General features: G+C 45.2%; 1 protein-coding gene across 2 annotated transcripts in view; it reads left to right on the top strand.

The window, feature by feature from the left end:
* The window catches only part of SLC22A18 (solute carrier family 22 member 18), an 80,149-nt gene that overhangs the window by 16,058 nt on the left and 50,502 nt on the right, over window positions 1-13,589 (top strand). The window contains exons 1-5 of one of the 2 annotated variants that reach the window (XM_063398154.1): window positions 3,344-3,498; window positions 3,630-3,846; window positions 5,182-5,279; window positions 7,282-7,427; window positions 8,308-8,440. In XM_063398154.1, the coding sequence (XP_063254224.1) occupies window positions 3,691-3,846; window positions 5,182-5,279; window positions 7,282-7,427; window positions 8,308-8,440 (533 nt within the window). In that variant the 5' untranslated portion in view covers window positions 3,344-3,498; window positions 3,630-3,690. Of the gene's footprint in view, window positions 1-3,343; window positions 3,499-3,629; window positions 3,847-5,181; window positions 5,280-7,281; window positions 7,428-8,307; window positions 8,441-13,589 lie in introns of those variants that run through there. The other variant, XM_063398155.1, reaches the window with a different exon arrangement.

Genomic DNA, 13,589 nt, shown 5'->3' with positions numbered 1-13,589 from the left:
CCATCTCTGATTTTTTTTGTGTAGCTGAAGACACTGGCCAGTTTAAATTCATAGAGAATTGAGTCTTGAGAGATACCCTCAATTGCTGGGCAGTACATCTTCATTTTCATCTCTCTTCAAGGCTCCTTTGGGGCTGAAAACTTGTTTTGACCCCCAGCATGTTCCCAGCCAGGGTACCTCATGTTCCTCCAGATCATATAAAACTTCCTCTGTGAAAAAATACAAGTTCAGAGAAGGATTTATTTCCCCCCACTTTATTGTTTTCCAACAACATCTTCAGCTTCTGGTATTGATGTGGATGGATTTCCATTCCCTATGCATGTGCTAGCCTTGCTTCCCATTCCAGCAATTTAAGAAAAAAATTCTGCCCAAGTAACATAAATACTGAGCCTTTATGTTTTTTTTTTAAATATGTTCTCAGGTTTCCTGCTCTATTTTTTTCAGAGATCCCCAGATAAATAGGCCTCAGGAAAGATACAGCAGGAAGGCAACTATAAATACTCCAAAATTGCTGAGAATAAGTGTCAAGGCTTAATGCATAGCTAATGGACTAATCTGCAATTTTACCACAAGATATTTATCTCCTTGCTCATTTTCATGGTAGTCTCCCTGAAATATATGTCTACTCAAAGTTTATTTATCCTACCCAAGAAAACTCATTTCCTCTTCATAACCTGTTCCTCCCCAGTTTTAAAATTAATTTTGTTTTTAAAGATGGCTTGTCACTGAGTGAGTGCTACCCATGGTGCAGTCTGTAACTGAGCCAGAGGAGCCTTTAGATAGAAGTGCAGTGCCAGCCTATGCCATCTGTCATTAGTGGTGCATTATCATCACTGCAGGTATAAATGAGCTGGCCCTGAGCTGCGTGGCTGCACACGGGGTGAGCAGTGGAGCATAGCTGGGAATGAGGCTAACCTCTACCATGCTTAGGCTCCTGCAGACATTTTCAGTCAGACTTCTCACTCAGGGGAGGGGGAGAGTTTGTCTTGTGTCGATCACACTGCCTGTGCTTCAATCAATGCTCCTTCTGCCACATTCAGTCCTTAGGCTCATTGATTCATGGGGCAAGATTCTAAAAACCAGGCACTGAAACTCAGGAAAGTCCAAGTTCCTGTGCAGAAGACCTTGCAAGAGGATGCTGAGATGGTTTGAGGCTGCTGAGATGGTTTGAGGCTGCCAACATCTTGGCCAGGTTTGGAGAATACAGCTCATCCCTGCATCCCTGGGGCCAGGGCAGCACGGACATGACCTGGCCATTGGCTTGTAAAGATGGCTGGAACATGCCACCTTCTTGCCTTTGTCCTGTGCGGGTCAAAGGGCTAGGATGGGGAGAGAAATGATCCTGCCCAAGGACAGCACTGCTAGAAGAGGATCAGCAAGTTGGGCCCAGGGCACCTTCTTACTTGCAGCCTGATCTGGGATGCTAAGGAGAAGTCTTGGGTGCTAAACCACCCAGGGGTGTTCAGGAACTGATGATCACAGCTTATTCTCCATGGACACCTCCATACCGGGCACCAAGTTTAGCTCCTGCTTCTTAGAACTGTGCCTTTAGCCCGAGAGGCTGGAAATTAAACTCTGTGGTTTTTCTACTCCATTTCCCTTGTCAATGCCAGTAAAAAGAAGCCAAATCTGAGGGAGAGCACGTGTCTGGCTAGCTGTCTGTGCTGCATGCCCTGGCAGCACAAGGCTCCTATCTGGTGGGGAGTGGTTGCATCTGCCAGTCTTTGCTGCCCTGGTCATCTTGCTGAGACAAACTCACCAGTCAAATTATTGATTCTTTTCAAGTCCAAGGCAGCAAGGTTTCCTGTAAGCACTGTTGTACATTGCATTTGCATGAGTCACTTTTTTGGTTGTCTCAAAACCTCCATAAACAGAATTCTGTCATTAATTTTACCCTTCTATTCAATGGTAATTTGTACATTGTGCCTATCCAGCACGAGCCAGGGAGCGATGATGTCGAGAATGCTGAAGGACATTCAAAGTGCAAGTCCATTGTTTTGCTCTGAGATGAACCAAATGTCGAGCACTGATCCTTTGCTAAGCTGGGATACGTGCTGGGCAATCGTCCTTCCTCAGTAACAAATACAAATTCTGGGGTCTTGTGAGCTGGATCTGCTTGAGTGCTGTAGGAAAGTCATTTTTAAAGGCGCTTTTTGCACTCATGCTCTGAGTTTGTCAAGGGTTGTTTCTGTGCTATCTCCATTGATACGGTACCCAGCCCTGGTGAAAGATTTAACCTTTGGACTTCCCCCTCCTTTGCCAGGAGGTAGAGCCTGGCAGCCTTCAGCAAATCCCGGGGCTCAGTGGTGACATGTTAAACAAAAAGGGGTGCCCAGAGATCTTAGAGGTCACTCTTCCTAGGCTTGGTTGGAATCCTAGAGCTCTGACAAGCACTCCAGACCCAAGCCAGCAGACATCTGTGTGTGTCTCTGTGTTGATGTGTCTGTGTCAGCCCTCATGGTGAGTCAAGACTCTGTTTCTATGCTGAGGTGTTACTAAATCTGAGGGACTGGGTGACATGGTCAAGCTGCAGCACAAGAAATTCTCATTGGACGGGAGGAAAAACTTCTTTCCCAGATACATAGAGAAAGGGAAAATCTCTTTTCTTTGAGATTTTCAAAGCTTGCCTAGAAAAAGCCACAGCTGAACTGATGTGTTCAAGCAGCAGGGTGGATGAGATCTCCAGTTCCCTTCCTTCCAAAAGTCCTATAATTCTACAAAGTCAGAGCGTTGGAATCTCTGCCTTCCTTTTCTCTTCAAAATAAGGATAATCCTCAACCAGACTCCCAGGCTTCAGTGAGTTAGAAAACAAACAAATAAACCTCCAAGCAAATAAGCAAGCAGACAAAGAAATAAAATCCTAAGTAAATAAGCAAGCAAACAACAAAACCCCCCAAATCCAAATGAGTCTTGCTCTTTTCATTTCCCATTTGGCAGTCAGCCTTGTGATTTGTGTGGCTTTAATACTTTTTTTTTAACTTTTTTTTTCTTTTTTTTTTTTTTTTACTTTGGCTGGTAATCTGTAGTTTGAGTGGAGTCACATGTGAACATTTGCTAGCTCAGAATTACTACAAATTTGCAGCATCTGGAAAGAGGGGAGATGGCTCAGGTAAAGGTGATGAGAGGGGCTCTAACTACATGCAAGACCTGTGTTTGTTCCAAGATCTTTATAAACCTACTGGAACTGGAAATAGCGGTTCTGCTGTAAGCTTCACTTGCAACCTCCAAAAACAAAAGCAAAGTGCCTTTCATGAAGAATTAAAACAGCCATCTCTCCTGAGCCACCAGGGACAATAAAAGTGACAGAAGTGAAACAGTTAAAAGAGCTGAGGCGCTTATCACGTGCTCCTGGTTTGGGGCAATGTTCACTTTCGCTTTGCTGGGGCACTCCAGCTGATCTTTGTTGTGATGGCACTGGGGTAGTGAGCCCACCTGGGACAAGGCTGAAGAACCAGATCCCTGGTTCGATGCATGGTTACCTTTGATCCTGCCTAGCAAGTAAGCAATGGGAAGAGGAAAAAAGAAAGAAAGAAACATTAAACCCGTGGCATGCTGGCTCAGCACCTTTACACTGTAAGCTTTGAACTGTGCTCACAATTTTGTGCCTTATCTCCGCTTCACATTCGCAGGTAGCAAGTGCCTTCGTGTCATTTTCCAGCCTGTCCTGCAACAAGTCACTCTGTGAGCACTATGAATGAAAAAAACAGCTCTGGAGGTGAGGAGGAAGCCTCAGGAATGGGGAATGAGACCCTGGGAGAGGCCAAAAGGAGACAAGTGATCCGTGTTGCCTATGTGATCGCAGCCCTAGACCTGACCTTTCTCTTCATGCAGATGGGAGTGATGCCTGTGAGTACGGGTTCTCTTGCTTCACAGCACATCTCCTTCAGTGCCAGGCTCTGTAGTTTTCCAGGAGGGAGGAAACTGAAACTTTCCTGAAACGGAAAGAAATGCTTGGTATTCTTACCAAACAGGCAGGCTGTGTCTCTGTCCAGGGTACACCCAGGCCATAAAAGCTGCTTTGTTACTTGGGCTGCAGTCGCACCTAGAGCCCTTTCCTGGCCTGAGAGCTCTGGGTGAAGCTGATGTAGTTTGTGTCTTCTTGCCTGGAGTGTGAGTGACCCATCCAGCAGCTCTCAGGAAGCAGAGGATTCAGATCAAAGGCGGATTTTTCTGAGTGTGTAATTACCCAGCTTAAAAAGTCAGTGGGATTCATTGCTTCTCACTTACTGGATTCTTCTGTCTGATTTTATAGAATCAGTGAGGAGTTTTGGTTGAAAAAGACCCTTAAGTCCAATCAGAAACCTAACACTGCCAAGTCCCCCACCAAACCATGTCCCTGAGTGCCACATCTACACATTTTTAAGATATATTCAATGATGGGAATTCCACCACTTCCCTGGGCACTCCGTTCCAGTGCTTGACAATCCTCTCAGTGCAGAAACATTTCACAATATCCAAGCTAAACCATCCCTGGCACAAGTTGAGGTCATTTCCTCTTGTCCTATTGCTAGTTACTTCTGAGAAAAGACTGACCCCACCTGCCTACCAATCCTTTCAGGCAGTTGTAGAGAGAGACAAGGTCTCCCTGCACCTCCAGGCTAAACAAAAACATGACACAACAAAAACATGAATCAGAAATAACTGCCCACTGGTTCTTCAAGGTGTGCATCTGTGTTTTTGCAAGCTCAGGCTGTGGGTGCACCATCCAGTAAAGGCAATATTTGCTCCTGTTGTACTTGCATCGATTCTGACTTGCTTGATTAAACAACAGCCCCAAGACTTTTCCATAGCCATCTCCCAGAGGCTGACTGGGCTGTTCCAGGTGCAGGAAGGCATTTAAAACTTCCCTTAGCCCCCTTAGCAGTTGCTGAATATGTTCAGCTGTGTTGAGCTGCAAAGGTAAACAGTGATACAAACTTGTCACCTGGTGCAAAATTGTTGGTTTTGATCACATCTCCCTATCCTTCAGGCTGTGGGACAGAGATGTTTGGTCTTTATTAAGCTGCCAGTGTCTGGCCCAATAAAGATTTCCTCTGTAGGGGTGGGGAGCTGAAGGTAGTGGTTGTTTGCAGTGGTGATCCTCTCTGCACAGATATTAAAATATTTATTCATAAATGTAGCATGCTTCTTTTCCACTTATTTGTTGGGTTTGGTGTTTCTGATTTTTTTTTTCATTTTTAGTACTTGGCAAAGAGCCTAGGTTTGGATTCAGTGGGGTTTGGCTATCTCCAGACCATCTTTGGTGTCCTCCAGCTCATGGGAGGTTACATTTTTGGAAGGTAAGTGAGAATAATTCTCATGACCCTTTACACAGCTGAAAAAGGCCAGGCATTTTTACACTTTCATAAAAATAATTTAGTTCTGGTTTGTGGTCCTGTTGAAATGTTTGAGGATTTCATAATGAGCGAGGGAAAAATAAATGCTATTATTAGAAATACTGCAGCATGGAAGCAGCCTTCATATTAACTTAGCTACATTTTAATGATACACATTTAAAACAATATCCTGGGAATGGGCTTAAACCACCAGAGTTCTCAGAGCCCAGGTCCTAACAGCTTAATCCTGCAAATGTTTTATAACCATGTGTAACCTTAAAAATGTCTTGTAACTGGGAAACAAAAAAAAAGGAGGGTATTTATTGATGGTAAGTAGAGTTGTCAATTACAATAATTGGAGGTCTTGTCATTTCATCAGCTGAATCTGCATCCATGTTGAATATAAATTCAGACTTGCACGGACCTTTAGGAACTTCTAAGACTCTCTTAAGAATATCTGTAAACTCAGCTATCAAAATAAGGAAAGAGGGGAAAAGACTTGGGTTTTCTGCCTCTTTACCCCAAGGAATAGACTTTCCTCTTCCTAATGAAATGTAAATAGCCCTAAAAAATTGAGTGGTGGGAGAATACATTCCTAAAGACCAGGAAAAATAAAACCCTGAAAGATATGTGTAATTCAGTGACAGAAAACTAAAATGAGACTGAGAAAATCTAACTTCTCTTCTTGGTCCTGCTACTGATCAACAAATTAATAAATGGATGGGAAGCTGGAATGTGCTTCAGTTTACCTGCAGGGAATTTACTTTTTTGGCTGACGTAGACTGGGAGCTCTACAGGGTCCTTTGGTACATGGAGTGTGGAGCTTTGAGGATCTGAGCTCAGCCCTTGGACGCATTTTCAAATAAATAACAGCATTTGATTCTACATTGCTGCTTGGCAGAAAATGCATTTCTAAGAATGGAGGTGGTACAAAGGGCCCACTTTTAATGCTTTTCCTATTAATACACAAACCTAGAGTATTTCTGTCCTACATCTGGTGCCATCTGAAATCTGGTTCTCCTCTGTGTGTGTTATTAACTAATATCCACAATCTGCTGAAGGGAAGGAAAATGGCAAACAGAATCTGTCTGGGACTGAAGGTGTCCTTTGCCAGATTGAAGCCAAAATTTGCAATGTAGGTTTGAGATTAAAAGTATGTTTCTAGACATGAGACTGCTTTGATGTCAGCATAGGAAAAGATTAAATAGAAAATAGGGAGAAAGAGGATAACAGAGAATGTGTTTCTTAGCTCAGCTTTTCGTGTTCTTGCTTGATGCTCCTAAACAGACACGAAAAGATAAAGTACTTTATCTTTACTTCTAAGTAAAACAAAAAGAATCCCCACACCAACAATGTAATGATTCGTGGTCTTTAGGTTACAAACAGCAAATGTAAACTGCCCTGGCTTACATGTGAACAGCAAAGTTTTGACCTGTACTTCTCCCTCAACACAAAACCTTTTAATGACTTAAGCTGAGCGCTGTTTGTAGACTAGCCCTGGCATTTTTTAGGGGTTGTTCCTCTTAGTGTAAGCACAACTAATTGCTATGCACGGTAATGTTCATCTGCTAACTGTAATATGCAGCTTCGATAAAGTGAAGGAAGGAGGAATTTCAATGAGAAACTCTATCGAAGGCCTGGTTTATGGTTGTCTCAGCCCCTGTTGCTCAGAACCCTTTCTGTGGTACTCTCAGACTTCGTCCAACTTAAGCTTTTTAGGCTTTTGGGAGTTGAATTACAGCACAGAGTTGGAGCTGGGTCAAAACCCGATCTGACTGTGGGTTTTGCCTGTTTGTGTTCTGGGGCTTGGGGGGTTTGTGGTTGTTTGTTAGCGTGTTTAGTTGTGGTGTTGTTTTTTCCCCTTAAATAAGAGCAAAACTGATTTACTATTGAAAAGCCATTTTTTAAAAAAAATTATTTTTACCCTAAATAGAAAACTGACAACTTTGTGCCATTTCTGTACCAGGTTTGCAGATCAGTTTGGTGCCCGAGCAGCCTTAATTCTCTCCTGTGTATCTGCAAGCGTCTTCTTCCTGCTTATGTCCCTCTCCACCAGCATCCCCCTCCTCTTCCTCTCCAGGCTGCCAGGAGTGTTCATGCATGGGATACCAGGTAAGGGCAGTCAGGGATGAGTAGCTTTCCAAATTGCTTTTGCTGCCTGATTCCCCCGTTTTCTTGTTTTAGTGGAAGTCAACAGGTTCAGCAGCATGAAGGAAGGCAGGAGGAACATGTAATGCTCCTCAGGGATGGAATGGTGGGAACACGAAGCAGCAGGTGTGCTGCCTGTGGAAGGCAGTGCTTATTAGTCTGAGCTCCAGGCCCATCTTCCTGTATAATCTTGAGAAAATTGTTTGGCCTTGATCATCCGGACATGGGTGCAAGTCACTTGCTGGCAGCAGTGTTATCCCAGACTTTTCAGCTGCCTTCTTGCAACCAGGATATTTTACACGAAAACTTTTCCCTTTATTCTGGTAAAATGAGCATCCTGGTAAAAATCAAACATTATTACAAAAATGCCTTCCATTACCCACCAAGCTGTTCTGTTTTGGCTCATGTTTCCTGTATTTTTGATGTAAAAGACATAAACTTCAGCTACTAGAAGTCCATGTAACTCATGCAAGAGGAATCAAGTTGATAATGCTTCCTGTCACTTGTGAAGTGGTTTGAGTGGTTCTGTTTCTCATGACTGGAGGGCTGCTGTGTTCAATACTGATGGACAATGAGGCTCCCAGGGGAGAGTGACAGTGCTTATTTGGAGGCCCTCTTCTATGCGAAGTATGAAAATTAAAAGCTGGGGAAACTGCCTCTAACCAGAAGCTAGCCCAGAAAAGCTTTAATTGGAACAAACAAACAAAACCCACAAACAAACAAAAAACAACAAAACCCCACCAAAAAGCTCTTAATGACTTAGCAATAAAACCATGGGAACTGCTGGCACATCTGCTCAAACCCTGTGGCAAGGTTCTTTTAAGGGATATTTTCCCCCCTGCAGGTGCTCAGAAGGTTATTACAGACATGACTACTCCTTCCCAACGTGCTGGTGCTTTGGGGAAGCTGGGCTTTTGCTTTGGAGTGGGCATCATTGCTGGCTCTATCCTAGGAGGCGTTCTGTCCACCAGATTCGGGTAAGTGGCCCACTTGTTTGGTATTGATTTTGTTGCAATCATTGAGGGAGCTGCTAAGGGATATTTTGCTGCCCTACAGCTTTTGATGCTGTCTTACTCCTGGTGGCAGCAGAGGACCATACCAGAACTCAAAATTTTGCTTTACGTGCTGCTACAATGAATCCTCCCACTGTTTTCTAGATCTTGTTGAAAATCTCACCTTCTGCCTACTTAAATATGTTCAAAACCAAGCTGGACTGAGAAGTGGATTCTGTCTTTCTTCTGATTGTCTTGTTTTTGGAGCTGAGTGTGCTGAAAAACAGCTTTTAAGAAATTATATTGTACAACTGAGAAATGGAAATCAGGAGCACTGTGAAACTGGTGGAGAAAATAGTGTCTTTGGGGGATGCTTGATATAGGGCAAAACTATGGGAAAGGGGAAGGCAAGCCTGGGACAGTGAGGAAAGAGAGTGAGGAGGTCTAACCCTGTCACAGCAAGATGAAGCACACACCTGACAATTCCATGTTGACTTTCCACAGCCTGGCACATCATAGCAGGCTGTCACCTTCTCTTACATTCTGCAGAAGGAAAGAAATGGTACGGTGTGTCAGAGAATTTTGCAGGCAGTGAGGTGCATGTGGCTGTAATCTCATTGGAGGATTCCCCAGCATTGCTCTGGTAGGGGAAAAACATCCCTTGGGAACTTTCAGGCTGTTGTTTTGCTCTGCTTCTCTTACTGTGGATACTTGTTTCTGCAGACTCAGGTTAAAATAACTCTACAGCATAGGACAGAGGGTGAAAGTCACTCTCATCCTTGTCTTGGTGCCATAAGCTCTGTGGAGCCCTGGTCATACATCTCCTGGGTGTTTTGTGTGGGGCACAGTGGATTATGATGTGAGGTGTCACATGTTGCTCTCTGCACCCCGTTATGCATCCACATGCACATTATATATACACATCCACATCCACAAAGGTGCTGCAGTGATGCATTTTTGTGTGTGAAATCCTTGCATAGGTTGAGCAGAACACTTTAACCTTGTAACCTTAGGGAGCAGCCCTAAAACCTGTTGGCTGCTGTACCTTGGCAGTGTTGGCCAAGTGACACAACATTGACCAGGAGGATTCATTTTGTAGTTATTACATAGTTACATAAAATTAAAATTGGAGACCTGCATAATATTAACTGATCAGCATTTAAAAGTGTTTATAGACATGGCTGGCTGAGTGCTGGTTTTAATAAGTATTATTTTTAATCAAATACAGTGATTGTAGACCTTTATGTGTTAACTGAAAGTAAAAGTTACCTCAGTTCTCAGCTTTGGTTATAGGGCCATATTTAAACATCTACATAGAAGCAGCAGTTATCTAGCAAAAATTCAGGGGTTTCACTTTCCAGCGTGTGCATCAGTCACAGGTTTATAGAAAAGCAGCAGTGGGATAGAATCTCCTGTTTCATTTAAATAGTCAGGGACATTGACTTGAAAGCAGTCTAACTTTCGGATGCTGGGGCTTGGCTTCCAGGCTCCTCGCTCACTTTGAAAGCTCCCGGACCTTAAACTTTGCCTGTGCAGCACAAGGCTGAGAGCAGTGAACCTTGCGCGGAATTCGGGGAAGGTGAAGCAGCTGCGGGTGGACAGGAGCCGGCTCCGGGGCTGTTCCCCGGGCCTCCTGCGGGGGGCACTGCGGCCCGCCGCTCTGCTGGGCAGGGCAGGGCAGCCTGTCCGCCTCTCTGTCCGCCTGTCTGTCTGTCTGCCTGCCTGACCGCCCTTCTCCGTGAGGGTCTGCGCATCCCTCGGGACAGACCACAGCGGTTTGCTAGCAAGGGAGGAGCCCTCCCGCGCTGGGATAGGGTTTGACAAACAGCAGCTTCAGGCTGAGAAAGCCGCTCTGGGTGCTTGGTGGCGACGTTTGCTGCAGCCAGCCCCCGGTGTGCTCAGCTCCTCAGCCGGATTTCAGTGCGATGAGCAGGGGAGCAGTCCGCCGGGCTTTAGCGTTGTGGCCGATGTGGGTGGAGGGCAGGAATTCGGCTGGCAGCAGCTCTGTGCCCGGAACGGCCCCCGAGCATCGCCGTGTCCTGCGGCTGCGGCACCGCCCTGAGGGAAAGGGCGCCCGTGGCCCGGGGACACGGCCGAGGCCCAGCCTGCCGAGCCTCCCTCCCTGCTTCCCACATTGTACAGGAAGGCTCCAGCTGGACTTGGAGCTGCCTAATCGCTTCCTTTTTTTTTTTTTTTTTTTTTTTTTTTTTTTTTTTTTTTTAAGAATGACCCAATCACCTTCCATTGAAAAGAATCTTTTCTGCTGTGTCATGGAAGAGCAAAGCTGGGGATTTCTGTCCAGTCTGTGTTCTTTGCTTGCCCTCACCACAAAGCTGGCCAGCATTCCCCATGTGTTGTTGACAGCATTATTCATATGTTAGCAGTGCTTTGTATACAAGGCGGGGAGCAGAAATCAGTCTCAGTTCCTCAGCTGATGTAATTTTGGGATTATTCTTCTGTATTGTGTTTACCACTGATGTATTTGACCTTAAGAACTGGTTGGTTATTGTTTTCATTGTTAGAATAATATTTGTCAACCCTTATTTATTAAGGGAGCCCCGAGGAAGTTGAATGTCTTGTTCTGATTTGCATAGGATTTTTTGGGTGTCAGATCCTGACCTCCGCTGTTAAGCTGTAACCGCCAGCTCCAGCTCTTCCTCTTCTCTTCAAAGTACTACATTTTCCTCCCTGGTTTTCCAGAACTTTGCAGGCAAATTTCACTACCCGAGGATGAAGTATAAGCCAATTTATCAACACAAGCAGTCATAATCTTAACCATTTGAAAAGTGTTTTCATTTTTGTATGCTTTTCTTTTCTTTCTTAATTGGTGTTTTCTGGTAATTGATCAGTTGGGTCAGGATTGTGGATGAAATATGCCTGGCTTGAAAATAACTCCTGTAGTTCAGCTGAGGGCTACATAGATTCTTAGATTCATAGATTCTTCTGCACTCTCTACTTCATAGAGAGTGCAGAGTCCCTAACAGTTCATCCACAAAAGGTGACTAAGAAAAGGGGTTCTGTTTGCACTCTGCAGAGATTCTCCCTCCTGTACATTTTCTGCAAAGCTGTTGTGGGACCACTTGCTGCAGGTGAGTGCACCCCTAAAGAGAGGTGATTTTGTATTTGTAACAGACTTCTGTGGCAGCCCTGTGGGTGAAAGGTGAAAGCAGGCAGCTGGATTTGTTTTCATAAGTGGAAAGATGAGTTTAAGTAGTTAATTGCAGGGATTTCATCCTTTCTTCTGGGGCTATGGTTAATTACATTTGGCTGTTTTATTCTTTCCTTCTAACAAGGCTGTAGAGAATTTCTGCTGCCTGACCCAAGAATGGTTTGCTTTCTATAGATATGGAGACGTTTCTTCATTTTAGTGACTCAGCTGTAGGCTTAAATCTCTTGGAGCAATTATTCTTTTGATTACAGTGGGCTTTGGGGATAGTTTGTTGGGGTTTATTTTTTTTCCCCTGGGTTTGCTATTATTCTTCTTCCTCATAGGGAAAAGAAGGAGCTTGTTTGCCTGGGGTAGGGAATTGCTTCTTTTTTTTTTTTTTTTAAACCCATTTGAACAAAGTCCTCTGGAAGGGAATTTCTCATGGCTTCGTGGCAGAGTGGAAAAACTGTGGGTGTTGAGAGGACTGAAGGTTGGGAGCTGGGAAGGCGGGTGGGAGCATGGCAAAGGGTGAAAGGGTTGTGCTCCATTTCAGGACAAAGCAGGGCATTCTGCTTCTGGGAGCTGCTCCTGCTCCCTTCCAGCAAAAACTACGATGTTTCCCCGCCTGGGATGATGCTGATCAGCCAAGCATCAAGGACTGGTGACGCTTGTACAGGCATTGCTTTGTCCTTTGTGTCAAGCACTAGGGAGAAGGGGAGGTGGAGTCTGCTTGCCAGAAAGCAAGTCATCCGTGATCTGCAGCATGGTCTGTCACTGCTGGTTGAGCTCTGTGGTGCCCTGGGAGGAATGGGGACAGAAGAGGAAATGGGCTGTTTGTCAAGGAGCTGATGGCTTGGGGAAGGTGCAGACACCCTCAGCTGTGGCCTTCTCTGAAAAAATAAAACAGAATCTAAAGGGGTTTTTTTATCACTTACTCTGCATGGCAGCTATCTTAATTTGGAAGCCACGGCCCCAAAGTTTATCTGTAAATTCTGTGACAGAGGATCATGGATATTATCCTTCAACAACTTGTTAGTTCAGAAGTCAGGTCCAGAGCACTTCTGTCCTCTATCCCAGCACCAGAGTTTTCTAGTTCTGATTACTTGGTTAACCTATTCTTGAACCTAAGAAATGCACTTTGGGTGGAGTTCATCTAATCTTAGATGTCTACAGGGGAGACAACTACACCTACATTTGCTGTGCAGACTGATTGACAGAGAGGCACAGGTGATTCTACAGCATCCTTTACTTCCCCATGAAGCAGTCCTGAAGCAGCTCAGGGAACAGTCTGCTTCCCAAGCTTTTTTGTATTTGACCCTCAAGTCCCAGAACACATTTCTGGGCATCAGCACACTGTACCTGTGGTCAGGGTCCTGGAGTTTGATACTGGGTTGTGAACTTACCAGAAGTCACCGGGATGCAGGTCCTGAGTAATTTTCTGTCTGTGCTGCATTCGTACAATAGATAGGTCTGCACTTCCCCAGCTCTTCCTTCCTGCAAACATCTAACCTGCCTCCCACATCTGGGCCACCAGGTTTTAGGTTTGTGTCCCCTGGCTTTCTGCTGTGTACCTGCTGGAAGATGGCACCAAAGGCACCCTTGTTCCCCCTTAGCCCATCTTCAGCGAGCCTGGCTCTTCCCCACGACCCTTGGTCTGAGCTCCAGTGGAGCGAGGTGTGATGATGGGGCCAAGAGCTCCTCCTTGGTCCTTCACCCGTAGGTGGGGCCCTTTCCCAAGGGAGGAAGAGTGGGCTTTAGCACAGGAGCTAGCAGGAGGGAGAGCCCGTGCCTGGTGGCCGCCCTTAAGGAGATGGGGTATGGCTTAGGAGGGCTGGGCTTGGGTTGAGCTGATGGGGGGCCTGTTGGCAGCCTCTTCCTCAGCCTTATCAGGTGTGCTCTCCATTTTCTTTCAAAACCCTCATTCCCACTTAGCTTTCTGCAGCGATTTTGGTGGGAGGGCTGGGAGTGTGGCTGTGCCAGCCTACA

Source organism: Prinia subflava, chromosome 5, assembly GCF_021018805.1.
Source record: "Prinia subflava isolate CZ2003 ecotype Zambia chromosome 5, Cam_Psub_1.2, whole genome shotgun sequence".
NCBI lineage: Eukaryota > Metazoa > Chordata > Aves > Passeriformes > Cisticolidae > Prinia > Prinia subflava.
This window is presented reverse-complemented; position numbering and strand designations above follow the sequence as displayed.